The 14,771-nt window shown below is 45.2% G+C and overlaps 1 protein-coding gene across 1 annotated transcript in view; it reads left to right on the forward strand.

The window, feature by feature from the left end:
• Positions 1-14,771, forward strand: part of LOC132404108 (cation channel sperm-associated auxiliary subunit beta-like) — a 116,701-nt gene that overhangs the window by 80,198 nt on the left and 21,732 nt on the right. The window contains exons 6-7 of the mRNA XM_059988156.1: positions 7,426-7,577; positions 14,035-14,219. Of these exons, the coding sequence (XP_059844139.1) occupies positions 7,426-7,577; positions 14,035-14,219 (337 nt within the window). The remainder of the gene's footprint in view (positions 1-7,425; positions 7,578-14,034; positions 14,220-14,771) is intronic.

Genomic DNA, 14,771 nt, shown 5'->3' on the forward strand with positions numbered 1-14,771 from the left:
ATTTTAACTATCTTCTGTTCTGATCAATATTACTGCTTCTTAAGGACTGGAAAATTGAAACATTTGAGAACTAGTAATGCATTCCTTATGTGTTTTGAACCTACAGTGAAAAAGCTGGAAGCACTAAACAGGCAGATGGAAAGAGACCCTTTGTCTTTGATTTGAAGGATTTACCCTGTTTCTCTTGCCACAGATGTTGCCCGACCCGCTGAGTATTTCCAGCATTTTAAAATTTTTTAAATGAGAATTCCAACATCTGCAAGGGCTTTCTTTTATTGTGGACAAGAGATTTGCCTGGTTATGTGAACTCTTAGCAGTTGAATGTCTCACACAAGCAACACTTTGTGGTTCATTTATTTTAGTTGCAGATGGCTGCATTAAAAACAATAAAGAACCTCAACAGTTTCTTGGACAAAGCAACCTCCTTTGTTGGTACACTATGTATTAGCTTAAACATCCATACCCACTACTAACACACACTGTGACTCTATAGTGTACCATTGTGGTGACTGCCTTCCTAGCGCACTCGAACTGGTTCACAAATAGCCAGCGCGCAGGCACAAAGGCCAGGTCCGCAACAAAGAGAAAAAGCCTGTGGGGGTTTATGAGTATGTGTCCTTTAGAGCATCCGCACCCGGGGAGGGCGGGATGAGGGAGGCTTTAAAGCAAGGCTGTGAAGTTCGAATAAAATCATCTTTAATTGCAGTTTACTGACTCCATGTCGTTATTTTAGCGCTGCGTGTAGCACACTGCTACAATTGGTGACCCCGACAGTCCAAACCATTTTTGGACCGGAGGTGACTGACGCCGCATCTGTTCATGCAGTTTCGTTGAAACTGCCAAGCTTCTGGACGCTGCGACCTCACCTATGGTTCCAGCAAGCAGAAGCCCAATTCCACGTTCAGCAGATAACCTCAGAGGACACACGTTACTACTACGTGATGAGCTCCCTCGACCAGGACACAGTGGCCCAGGTTGCGGAGTTCGTACAGTCTCCCCCGGCGGACGGCAAGTACATGGAATTCAAAGCCCTGCTCCTAAGGACTTTCGGACTCTCATGGCGCAAGCGGGCTGCCCGCTTACTGCACCTGGATGGCTTGGGAGACAGACCTCCATCGGCTTTACTGAGTGAGATTTTGTCTTTGGCCGGCGGACACACACCCTGCCTCACGTTTGAGCAGGCTTTCCTGGAGCAGATGCCCGAGGACATACGCCTGCTGCTGTCCGACGCGGATTTCAGCGACCCCCGGAAGGTGGCAGCCCAGGCGGACTTGCTGTGGAACACCAAGAAGGTGAGTGGGGCGTCCATCGCACAGATCAACAGGCCACGCTCCCAGCAGCAAACCAGTCCAGGCCCGGCCGCAGAGCCCACTAGTCCCAGAGGTAGGGGTGGGGAGCCCAATGAACACTGGTGTTTCTACCACCAGCGGTGGGGCGCAGAAGCCTGCCATTGTCGCCCGCCCTGCCAGTTCCCGGGAAACGCCAGGGCCAGCCACCACTGATGGCTACGGCGGCTGGCCGTCAGGATAGCCTCCTGTATGTGTGGGACAAGAGGTCGGGACGCTGTTTTTTGGTCGACACCGGTGCCGAGATCAGCGTCTTACCTCCGACGAGTTACCACACCTGCAACGGGGCACCGGGTCCCTCCCTGAGGGCCATGAACGGCAGCACGGTAAGGACCTACAGCACCCGTACAGTGCAGCTACAATTCGGCTCCAGCCGGTTCACTTGGGACTTCACACTGGCCGCCTTAGTCCAACCGCTTCTGGGCGCGGATTTTTTGCAGGCTCACAGCCTGCTGGTCGACCTGCCGAGGCAGAGGCTGGTCCATGCCGAGACCTTTCAGACATTCTTCCTGGGAGAAGCCCAGTTGCCAGCCCCACACCTCGGCACCATCACGCTGTCCGACAACGACTTCACCAAAGTCCTGGCGGATTTCCCATCGGTTCTGGCACCGCAGTTCACGGCAGCCATGCCCCGACATGGCGTACAGCACCACATCCCGATCCAGGGACCACCCCTCCACGCCCGTGTTCAGTGGCTTCCCCCGGACAAGCTCCGACTGGCAAAGGAGGAGTTCAAGAGGATGGAGGAATTGGGGATCATCCGGCAGTCCGACAGCCCATGGGCCTCCCCTCTGCACATGGTGCCCAAAGCGACAGGGGGCTGGAAACCATGCGGCGACTACTGCAGGCTGAACGAGGCTACCACACTGGACCGCTACCCTGTGCCGCACATTCAGGACTTTGCAGCAAACCTGCACGGCGCACGGATCTTCTCCAGGGTAGACCTCGTCCGAGGATACCATCAAATCCCGATGCATCCGGACGACGTCCTCAAAACGGCTCTCATCATGCCGCGCAGACGTTCCAGCGGTTAATGGACGCGGTGGGACGCGACCTGGACTTTGCATTCATCTATTTGGACGACATCCTCATAGCCAGCAGCAGTCATCAGGAGCATCTGTCCCACCTCCGTCAACTCTACGCTCGACTGAGTGAATACGGTCTAACAATTAACCCGGCCAAATGCCAGTTCAGGCTCGACACCATTGACTTCCTGGGCCACAGGTTTACTAAAGATGGGGCAACCCCTCTGCCCGCTAAGCTAGATGTGGTCCACCATTTCCCCCGACCCACCATGATCAAAGGCCTTCAGGAGTTCGTAGGTATGGTCAATTTCTACCACCGCTTCATCCCTTCAGCTGCCCAAATCATGCGCCTCCTGTTTGCCCTGCTGTTGGGTCCGGGCAAGGACATTGCCTGGGACGAGGAGTCCGCTGCCGCTTTCATTCACATGAAGGAAGCCTTGACGAACGCCGTGATGCTAGTGCACCCCTGAATGGACGTCCCTACCGCCCTCACAGTGGACGCACCTAATATGGCAGTTGGTGGGGTGCTAGAACAGCTCATCGAGGGGCGCTGGCAACCCCTGGTGTTTTTCAGCAAACACCTGCGGCCACCCGAGCTCAAATACAGTGCTTTCGACTGGGAACTGTTGGCGCTATACCTGGCAATCCAGCATTTCAGGTACTTCTTAGAAGGTAGGCCCTTCACTGCGTTCACGGACCACAAGCCGCTTACCTTTACGTTCACGAAGGTGTCCGATCCCTGGTCGTCCCGCCAGCAGCGCCATCTGTCCTATATCTCTGAATACACGACGGATGTCCGGCACGTCTCGGGTAAGGACAATGTCATGGCGGATGCGCTGTCTTGCCCTAACATTCATGCCCTTTCCCAAGGGGTAGACTTTGAGGCGCTAGCAGAGGCGCAGCAGGCAGACGAGGAGATCCCGAGTTACAGAACCGCAGTCTCCGGCTTGCAGCTCCAGGACCTCCCTGTAGGCCCAGGTGAGAGGACCCTACTCTGTGACGTCACCACCGGCCAGCCCTGTCCTGTCGTCCCGGCAAACTGGCGGCGCTGTGTTTTCAACTCCATTCATAACTTAGCGCACCCCTCCATATGGACAACTGTCCTGATGGTAGCCAACCGATTTGTTTGGCACGGACTCCGCAAGCAGGTCAGTGAATGGGCCAGAACGTGCATGCACTGCCAGACGGCCAAGATGCAGCGGCACAACAAAGCTCTGCCGCAGCAGTTCCATCCCACCCACTGGTGTTTCAACCACATTCACGTGGATATCGTGGGCCCCTGCCAGTGTTGCGTGGAGCGCGGCACCTCCTGGCTATCGTGGACCTGTTCACAAGCTGGCCAGAGGCGATCCCGCTCAAGGACACCACCTCCAAATCTTGCACCCGGGCACTGATCGCCACCTGGGTGTCCCGCTTTGGTGTACCGGCCCACATTACCTCCGACAGAGGCGCCCAGTTCACCTCCAGCCTGTGGTCAGCTATGGCCAGCCTTTTGGGGACACAGCTGCACCACACCACTGCCTACCACCCACAGTCGAACGGACCAGTGGAGCGTTTCCACTGTCACCTAAAGTCGGCTCTCATGGCCCGCCTGCGAGGAGCTAACTGGGCGGACGAGCTTCCCTGGGTCCTGCTCAGCATCCGCATGGCACCCAAAGACGATCTGCACGCCTCGTTGGCCGAGTTGGTGTATGGCGCACCCCTGGTCGTCCCCGGGAAGTTCATACCAGCCACAAGGGGGCAAGAGGAAGAACCCGCAGCAGTCCTGGGCAGACTACGCGAGAGGCTTGGTGACCTGGCCCCCATACCCACTTCGCAGCATGGGCAGAACCTGACCTGCATACCCAAAGACCTGCAGAACTGTAAGTTTGTGTTTGTACAATGGGGCGGGCATCGGCCACTGCTGCAACGGCCCTATGAGGGGCCGTTCACGGTGTTCATGAACAACAGGTCCACGTTCATGCTGGACATTGGGGGGAGAGAGGAGGTTTTCATGGTGGACCGACTCAAACCAGCCCATCTGGACCTGGTGCAACCGGTCGAGTTTCGGGCACCGCGGCGCAGAGGCCGACCTCCCAAACAGGGTCTGGCCCAGACTGTGGACATTGGGGGGTGTATCGCCGGTTTGGGGGGGGGGGGTTATGTGGCGACCCACTTCCTAGCGCACTCGGACCGGCTCACAAATAGCCAGCGCGCAGGCACAAAGGCCAGGTCCACAACAAAGGGAAAAAGCCTGCGGGGGTTTGTGAGTACGTGTCCCTTAGAGCATCCGCGCCCGGGGAGGGCGGGATGAGGGAGGCTTTAAAGCAAGGCTGTGAAGTTCGAATAAAATCATCTTTAATTAAAGTTTACCAACTCTGTGTCATTATTTTAGCGCTGCGTGTAGCACACCGCTACACCATCTACAAATTGAACCACAATTCCTTCCTAGGACTACTCCAAAACACTCCCCAATCTTTTGATCCCTACTGCATTAAATCTAAAGGTGGCAAGAGGTTTGGAACTCCACTGTTTGAACACAGATATATTAGTTGTCAAATATTTCACCTTTTCTGTTACTGAATAGGAATCCAGGAATTCTGTTCTCCACAGCTTTGTATGAGTGCCTTTAGCAGAAAGGCTACTGAAATTTAAGAATGTGACTTTCCCCTACTCCCTTCATTTTAAGGGCAATTGAGAATGAGTAGCTTAATAAGAATACTGAGACCATTCATCATCAGTGTCTACTCCACTATTCAGTAAAATTATGGCTGATCTTGTATCTCACTGATATTCTGAATTTTCTGAATTCATCAATTTTTTTAAATTTAAGCCCCGATTCTATAAGTTCTTTAATGTTTCAAGATCTATTGATCTCTGTCTTGAATGGACTCAGCAATTAGAGTCTTCAGTCCATTTGGGTAGAGAATTGTACAGATTCAGTATAATCTGAATGAAGAATTGTTTAACATATCAGTCCTGATGGCAACCTTTTATTTGAGACTTTGACCTAGACACCCCATCCAAGAGTAAGATCATCCCTGTGCATACTTTGTTAAACCCTGTAAGAATTTCACGTATTTCAATGATATCACCCTTCATTTCCCCAATCTCTCAAAAGGACTGAGCAGTGTTCTCGTAGAACAAGATCCTTCTTCCTGAGACCTGCAGCCTCTGCAAAAATGAAAGATAGAAACATTGAAAACCTATAGCACAATACAGGCCCTTCAGCCCCCAAAGCTGTGCTGAACATGTCCTTACCTGAGAAATTACCTAGGGTTATTCTGAGCTCCATATATCTATCCAGGAGTCTCTTAAAAGACCCTATCATATCCGCCTCCATCACTGTTGCCAGCAACTTATTCCAGGCACTCACCACTCTCTGCGTAAAAAAAACTTAACCCTGATATCTCCTCTGTACCTAAATGAGATTGCAGAGAAATGCGTATTCTTAGTACAATATATTGGCATTTCCGCATAGTAAAATAACCGAGCTCCTTCTGACAGGCAAACACAGTACAAAAAAAAGGAGTATTGATCCATTGTTTGGGTATCTTTAAACAAAATGAGTAAAGAAGCATCACCCAATAGTAGAAGGTTTAAGGTGCATTTAGAAGGTTAAAGAATACACAGCTTTAAGGTGCAACAAAAAACAATTAGTGCTGGAGGAACTCAGTAGAGGTCAAACTGCATTTTTGGGAGGAAAGGAATTGTCAACAATTCTTTGCTGGTTAACTTGCTGTATTCCTCCTAAAGGTTCCATATTTCCAGTCTCCTGTTTCTCCACAGTTTTGAGGTGATTGGAAAACAACAGGATGACTTCAGGAGAACTTTTCTCATGCAGTAAGGAACTGTGATTTGAAAATTATTCTCTGAATAAGAAGTAGATGAGATATTCAGTCATGAATTTCAAAAACAAATTGGTATGATAATTGGGTGAGGAAAAATACCTGGCTACAAGGAAAAAGTCACATTTTGATGCTGCTGACTACTACTTTTGTAGAAATCATTTATGGACCAAGTAGATTCCATTCATTCCATAATAATACAATAAATCCAAATGAATGAGTTGCTCAACAGTGGTTTCATTTTAAGCCTCAATTTCAAAGCAATTAATTGTTTTTAACAATGTCATGTTATCCATGAAGTGAACATATTTTCATAGTTTTAATTGTTTCTCAAAATATTGGTTATTTACTTAAAATGGAAACAGAAAATGCTGGAAACACTCAATAGGCGAGGCGCGGGTGAGAAACAGAGTTAATACAGGAAGACAAAACATCTTAAGACCACGTGACACAGGAGCAGAATTAGGCCATTTGGCCCATCAAGTCTGCTCCGTCATTCCATCTTGGCTGATTTATTATCCTTCTCACCCTCATTCTCCTGCATCTCCCCGTGACTTTTGATACCCTAACTAATTGAGAACCTATCAAGTTCTGCTTTAAATATACCCAGTAACTTAACCTCCACAGCTGTCTGTGACAGTGAATTCCACAGATTTACCACTCTCTGGCTAAAGAAATTCCTCCTCATCTATGATCCAGAAGTATTTTCTTCTATTTTGAGGCTGTACCTTCTGGTCCTAGAATCCCCCTCTATTGGAAACATCCTCTCTGCATCCACCCTGTCTGGACCTTTCCAATATTCGATATGTTTCAATGGGATCCATCCTCATTCTTCTGAACCCCAGTGAGTGCAGGCGCAGAACCATCAAACACTCCTCATACCTTAACCCTGTCATTTCTAGGATTATTCTTGCGAATCTCCTCTGGACCAAGTCCAATGCCAATACGTCCTTTCTTAGATTGTGAGCCAAGAACTGCTCACGATACTCTGTGTGCAGTCTGACCAATGCCTTATAAAGCCTCAGTATTACCTCCTTGCTTTTATATTCTACTCCTCTTGAAATAAATGGTACCACTGCATTTGCCTTCCTCGCCACTGACTTAAGCTGCAATTTGCATCTTGATAGATGCACCTCATGTTCTGAGTGTTTCTATCATTTACTGCTTTTACTTCAGACGACTAATTGCATCTGCAGTTATTTAGTGACCATTTATTTTATTTTGTAGATTGATAATGCAGGCTTCTCAAGACCTCTTGCACTACAGTATGTCACCAGATTAAAAGCATTATTTTTTGAACACATTTCTTGGATTGAAAATGACGTGGATTCTGAACCCATGTTTTCCTCTGCTCATGTTGGCAAGCTCTTAAAACTAAGGTAAAAGGTCTATGGTATGAAAATCATGCAATAACATGCATAAAAATCCAATACTTTTTTGTGCAAGTTCATTGAGAAGTATTGCTACCAAGGATATTGATCAGGCAAATAAGAACTTGTAAACACAAAAGAATCTGCAAATGCTGGAAGTTAGCGTACCACCCACACAAAATTCTGGAGGTACTCAGCAAGTCAGACAACATCTATTAAAATGAATAAACGTTTGACGTTTTAGGCCAGGACCCTCCTTCAGGACTGAAAAGGAGGGAGGAAGATGCTAGAATAAAATAAAATGGTGGGAAGGAGGACTAGCTAGAAAGAAGCCAAATGGGTGGGAAAGGTAAATGGTGGGAAAAGAAGGAATCTGATAGGATAGGAGAGTGGACTATGGGAGAAAGGGAAGAAGGAGGGGCACCAGAGGGAGATGACAGGCAGGCGAGGAGAAGACATAAGAGGTCAGAGTGGGGAATATTAAAAGAGGGAAGGATGAGGGAAAAAAATTACCGAAAGGAGGAATCTGTGTTCATGCCATCAGTTTGGAGCCTAATTAGATGGAATATGAGATGTTGTTCCTCCATCCTGAGAGTGGTCTCATCGTTGTAGAAGAGGGAGCCATGGATCAGTATGTCGTAATAGGACAGGGATAGGAATTAAATGGTTGGCCACTGGGAAATTCCACTTTTGACATGGAGACATATCAACAAAGCAGTCCCCCAATTTATGTCGGGTCTCACCAATGTAGAAGAGGCTGTATCAAGAGCATTGGATACACTAGATGACCCCAACAGATTCACAAGTGAAGTGTTGCCTTATCTGGAAGGACTGTTTGGGTCTTGAATGGAGGTAAGGGAGGAGGTGAACGGGTACGTATAGTATTTTTACTGTTCAGAGGGACATGAAATAAGTAGACAAGGATATCATGGAGGGAGAAATCCTGGCAGAAAGTGGAGAGAGGGGGAAGGGTGGAGGTACTTGTAATCAGTTTCTTTAACCTGCATCACAATCAGCATTTCATGTGGGGTTCATTCCTGGGTGCATGATCCATTAGCTTGATATTACCTATCATTGTTAAGGTGGAGGGTTCAAGTACCACATTTCCGACATTAGGCCCTACCCATTGCACAATACATAAAATAATGATGACACTCCGCAAGTCAGGCAGCATCTTTTGCGGCCCATTAGCTAGATAGGCCAATCTATAGCAATTTATGGGAAAATGGTACAAATTAGCACTGTGCTATCTGGTCCCAGACTGCATAAAGTTGTTTATTATGATCATTTAGAACATCTTATTTGTGGTTGCTTATTATATGGAATAATGCTAAGCTATTAGCTGAAGCATTTTGTTTCAAAGTGCTAGAATCCCTGAAGTAATATGATTGGCTGCCAGTGGCTAGTGGTGTTTCACAGGGGTCTATCTTGGGACCATTTTTTTTTCATGCTTTTTACCATTTCAGAGCTAGGGTGCTGAATCAGAGGGACATTAGGACTGTGTGTGTCCTATGTTTCACAGAATCCTGGTTAACACCTTCCATGCCAGGTGCATCGATCCAGATCAAAGGGTTTACTGTACACCATCAGGATAGATGTGTAGAGTCTCTCAAAAGCAGAGGTGGAAGAGTATGCCTCATGATCAACTCTTCTTGGTGCACGAACATATCAGTGTTATCCAAATTCTGCTCACCAGACCTGGAATCCTAATGCCTTCTCCATTGTTTTTGGATATTTTAGCCAGGGCAGTCAGAAAAAAATCACAAAGCAACTACCATCAACAGATCACTTGCAATACCAGAGGAAACAACAAACTGGACCATTGCTATGCCACTATCAAGAATGCATACCATGCGTTCACTTCGGGAAGTCTGATCTCCTGGCTGTACTTCTACTCCTTGAGTATAGGCAGAGACTGAAGAATGCGACACCAGTAGTGAGGACTAAGAAGGTATGGATAAAGGAGGCACAGGAGTGCCTACAGGACTGCTTTGAATCAGTGAACTGGACTGTATTCAGGGATTCATCTTCAAACTTGGATGAGTATGCTGCAGTTACCGACTTCATTAAAACTTGTGTGGATCAGTGTGTGCCCACAAAGACTTACTGTACATTCCTAAACTAAAAGCTGTGGATGAACTAGGAGGTACATTGTCTGCTGAAGGCTAGATCTGTGGCATTCAAGTCTGGCAACCCAGGCCTGTACCTGGAAACCAATTATGATTTGTGGAGGGCTATTTTAAGGGTGAAGAGACAATAATGAATGAGGTTGGAGGTGACATTGGATGCATGGCAGCTCTGACAGGGTCTGCAAGATATTACTTCCAACAAAGCAAAACCCAATAGCATGAGTGCTTCACTACCAGATGAACTCAACACCTTCTATGCCTGTTTTGAAAGGGAGAATACAAGTCCAGATGGGAAGATCCCTGCTGCACCTAATGACCCTGTGATCTCTGTCTCAGAGGCCAATGTTAGGCTGTCTTTAAAAAGAGTGAAGCCTCACGAGGCAGAAGGTCCCGATGCAGTACCTGGCAAGACTCTAAAAACCTGTGCCAACCAACCAGCGTGAGTATTCAAGGATGCTACGGGCAGAATTTCCCACTTGCTTCAAAAAGGCAACAATTATACCAGTGCCTAATAATGCAGGCTGCCTTAATGACTATCGCCCAGTCGCACTCACATCGACAGTGATGAAATGCTTTGAGAGGTTGGTATGATTAGACTGAACTCTTGCAAGGATCTGGACCCATAGCAATTTGCCTATAGCCACAATAGGCAGAAGCAATCTCAATGGCTCTCCCCACAGTTTTAGACCACCTGGTGATGCACCATCAATAACTCTCGGAGACGGGAGGTGAATGATAGGCTTTTATTAGCAGCAAAAGGGAGCACAGAGACTGAGGGAGGAGCAGTGCCTCCAATCGCCTTTATACAGGGGTCTGTGGGAGGAGCCACAGGAGCAGTCAGCAGAGGGGCATGCCAGACAGGTATACAGAGTTTACCACACCTGGACAATACAAACACCTACATCAGGATGCTGTTCATTGGCTATAGCTCAGCGTTTAATACCATCATTCCCACAATCCTGATTGAGAAGTTGCAGAACCTGGGCCTCAGTACCTCCCCCTGCAATTGGATCATTGACTTCCTAACAGGAAGACTGCAGTCTGTGTGAATTGGTGATAACATATCCTCCTCACTGATTATCAACACTGGCGCACCTCAGGGGTGTGTGATTAGCCTATAGCTTATTCTCTATATACACATGACTGTGTGGCTAGGCATGGCTCAAATACCATCTATCAATTTGCTGACAGTACAACCTTGTTGGTAGAATTTCAGGTGGTGACGAGAGGGCGTACAGGAGTGAGATATGCTAACTTGTGGAATGATGCTGCAGCAACAATCTAGCACTCAATGTCAGTAAGACAAAAGAGCTGATTGTGGACTTCAGGGAAATTAAGATGAAGGAACACATACCAATCCTCATAGAGGGATCAGAAGTGGAGAGAGTGAGCAGCTTCAAGTTCCTGGGTGTCATGATCTCTGAGGATCTAACCTGGTCCCAACATATCAATGTAGTTATGAAAAAGGCAAGACAGCAGCTATACTTTATTAGGAGTTTGAAGAGATTTGGCATGTCAACAAATGCACTTAAAAACTTCTATAGTTGTACCGTGGAGAGCATTCTGACAGGCTGCATCACTGTCTGGTTTGGAGAGGCTACTGCACAGGACCGAAAGAAGCCGCAGAAGGCACATTCTCAGCGATTCAGCAACAGCTTCTTCCCCTCTGCCATTCAATTCCAAAATGGACATTGAATCTTTGGACACTACCTCACTTTATTTTAATGTACAGTATTTCTAATTTTGCACGTTTTTAAAATCTATTCAATATATGTAATTGATTTACTTGTTTATTTATTATTATTATTTTTTATTTTATTTATTACTTTTTTCTCTGCTGGATTATGTATTGCATTGAATTGCTGCTACTAAGTTAACAAATTTCACGTCACATGCCGGTAATAATAAACCTGATTCTGATTCTGATTCTAAATATATGTCAATAATTTGGGATGATGGAAATGATGGCTTTGTGGCAAAGTTTACAGATGATGCGAAGATAGGTGGAGGGGCAGATAGTTTTGAGGAAGTAGAGAGGGTACAGATGGGCAAAGAAGTAGCAAATGGAATACAGAGTCAGAAAGTGTATGGTCATGCACTTTGGTAGAAGAAATAAATGGAGAGAAGATTCAGAAATCTGAGGTGCAAAGGGACATGGGAATCCTTGCACAGGATTCCATAAAGGTTAATTTGTCGGTTGAGTGTGTGGTGAGAAAGGCAAATGCAATGTTAGCATTAATTTAAAGTGGACTAGAAAATAATAGCAAGAATGTAATGTTGAGGCTTTATAAAGCACTGGTGAGGCTTCACGGAGTACTGTGCGCAGTTTTGGGCGCCTTATCTAAGAAAAGGTGGGCTGAAATTGGAGGGGGTTCAAAGGAGGTTCACGAAAATGATTTTGGAACTGAAAGGGTTGTCAAATGAAATGAGTTTACGGGGAGAAAGCAGGAGATTGGGAATGAGAGAGAAAATGGATCAGCCATGATGAAATGATGAAGCAAACTTGATGGGCCAAATGGCTATTTCTACTTCCATATCTTATGTGGTCTTATGGTCTAATCAGATGTAGTCTAACCTGCACCACCATGGTCCATGAATCCATGAACATCACTTCACTATTCTTTTGTTTTTGCACTGTTTATTTATTTTGTAATTTCTAGTACAGGTTGAGTACCCCTTATCTGAAATTCCAAAATCCAAATATCTCCAAAATCCAGTTTTATAAGCACTAACATGATGTCACAAATGAAATATTCCACACAAGATGCTGGGAAGGTTCTCAGACCATGTGCAGGTCTCTGCATACCACAGGCAATTCTGGGAAGTGACCTCACATATGTAATGAACAGAAGTCAGTGAAAAATAGAAAAACACTGCATAAAGCAAAAAATGAAAATCTTAAGCATGTATCATCAGCATCAGAGTGAACTTAAGCCAGTTAGTTGTATGCTGATCATGAAACAAGTAAAGATCTATCACAACAAACAAAAAGTTGAAGGTAATCTTGAATATTCAGCAGATTGGTTGCAGGAATTTAAGAAAAGACACATCATTAAATTTTAAAGTGTCTGCTGATCACCAAAATCTAGCACTAGAATGTCTATCATGTTGATTAATTTTTATAAGTTTTATATTAGCTATAAAAACAAAGTACAAGTACAGTGTACTGTAACTTTTGAATCAAAACAGGGTGTCCTAGCTGGAGACTGAAAGCCTGCCGTTGTTTGATGTTCTCAACAGCTTATTCAGGTATTCTCCTGATACTGCCTTGCTGCATTTATTTCCCTGAACACATTACATTTTTATTATATTAATGGCATGTAATAATTTTTACTGTTTAGTACGTATGGGTGATGAACAAGTGTAAAACAAAGGCTGCTTACCAGTAGCACATAAATTCAGAGTCTGAAATGATGGCAATCCCAAGCTACTTCATTATATCAAAATCTGAAAATATCCAAACTCCTGAACATTTCTCACCCCAAGCATTTTGGACAAGGGGTACTCAACTTGTAATTTCACGTCTTTGCACTACACAGTTTTTAGATCAATTTTATCTTCTAGACATGCAGAAATATTTTCTTAAATGAATGTGTTGCTTTGCTCATCATTAACATGATGTAGCATAATGGACTTCCTTGGTGATTTTCAAATTTAGGTTTAACAAACTGCAATCTTTATTTTGAAGAAAATAAATTCCACGTCCCATTCTCATTCTGATATGTCTATCCATGGTCTCCTCTACTGTCAAGACGAAACCACACTCAGGTTGGAGGAACAACACCTTATATACCGGCTGGGTAGCCTCCAACCTGATGACATGAACATTGACTTCTTTAACTTCTGTTAATGCCCCCCCCCTCCCCTTCTTATCCCATCCTTGACATATTCAGTTGTTTGTTTTTTTCTCTCTCTCTGCCCATCACTCTGCCTGTACTCCATCTCCCTCTGGTGCTCCCCTCCCCCTTTCTTTCTCCTTAGGCCTCCTGTCCCATGATTCTTTCCCTTCTCCAGCTCTGTATCACTTTTGCCAATCACCTTTCCAGCTCTTAGCTTCATCCCACCCCCTCCGGTCTTCTCCTATCGTTTTGGATTTCCCCTTCTCCCTCCTACTTTCAAATCTCTTAGTATCTTTCCTTTCGGTTAGTCCTGATGAAGGGTCTTGGCCCGAAATGTCGACAGTGCTTCTCCCTATAGATGCTGCTTGGCCTGCTGTGTTCCACCAGCATTTTGTGTGTGTTGCTTGAATTTCCAGCATCTGCAGATGATCTCATGTTTGCTTTTGAAGAAAATGTTTTTTTTTTGTTCATTATTGTTTGTGTTCTTTGTGATTTTAGTTCAGTGGGCAGTGCTGAAATAACAGAAGTTCACAAATATAGAGGATCTCAGCATTTCTTGGCTGTTGCCATTGCAAGGATTGTTGTTCCATATCACGCAGAACCTTTTTACAGAAGGACTTTAATGAACAAGCTGCTTATTGTTAAAAAAGGGGATATGTACCATCTGGAATTATTGGATGCTGGTGAGGAACTGTTGTACTAATACTATTTAATTGACTTTTGCCTTGAATTCCATTTCCTTTACAATATATCTTCTATGGTTTTGGTATGCTTTGGGTCATTCTTCAGTTTGCAGGCAGGAATAACATTATCTTCTTGATTACTGTTAGAAATTTCAAATCTGCACATGATGTTTCAGAGAATGCTTGAAATACAACAGCAAATTTACTTTTTCCCTAGTTATGAGTCTGTAACTTAGTAGTGCACAACTTTTTTTTGTGGGACATGACAATTAGATTGGCAATTGGAAACAGAATTGAGAACCAATTTTGCAAATTCAAAGATGTTAACCTCTTTAAGCATTATTATTTGATATGCTTTTATGTTGCTTTCCTCATGTAGTTTCACAGAAGTTTTACTGAGAAACCTATGTACTAAAACTATGCCAGATGCAGGCTAAATGGCTGTATTCATTTCAAAGGGCTAGAATAGATCCAAAGCAGATAGGTAATTTTTAGGTACTTTATATCTTTGAAATAGTTTAATGATTAATTAAATATATTGTTTCATGTGTT

The sequence above is a fragment of the Hypanus sabinus genome, chromosome 2 (assembly GCF_030144855.1).
Source record: "Hypanus sabinus isolate sHypSab1 chromosome 2, sHypSab1.hap1, whole genome shotgun sequence".
NCBI lineage: Eukaryota > Metazoa > Chordata > Chondrichthyes > Myliobatiformes > Dasyatidae > Hypanus > Hypanus sabinus.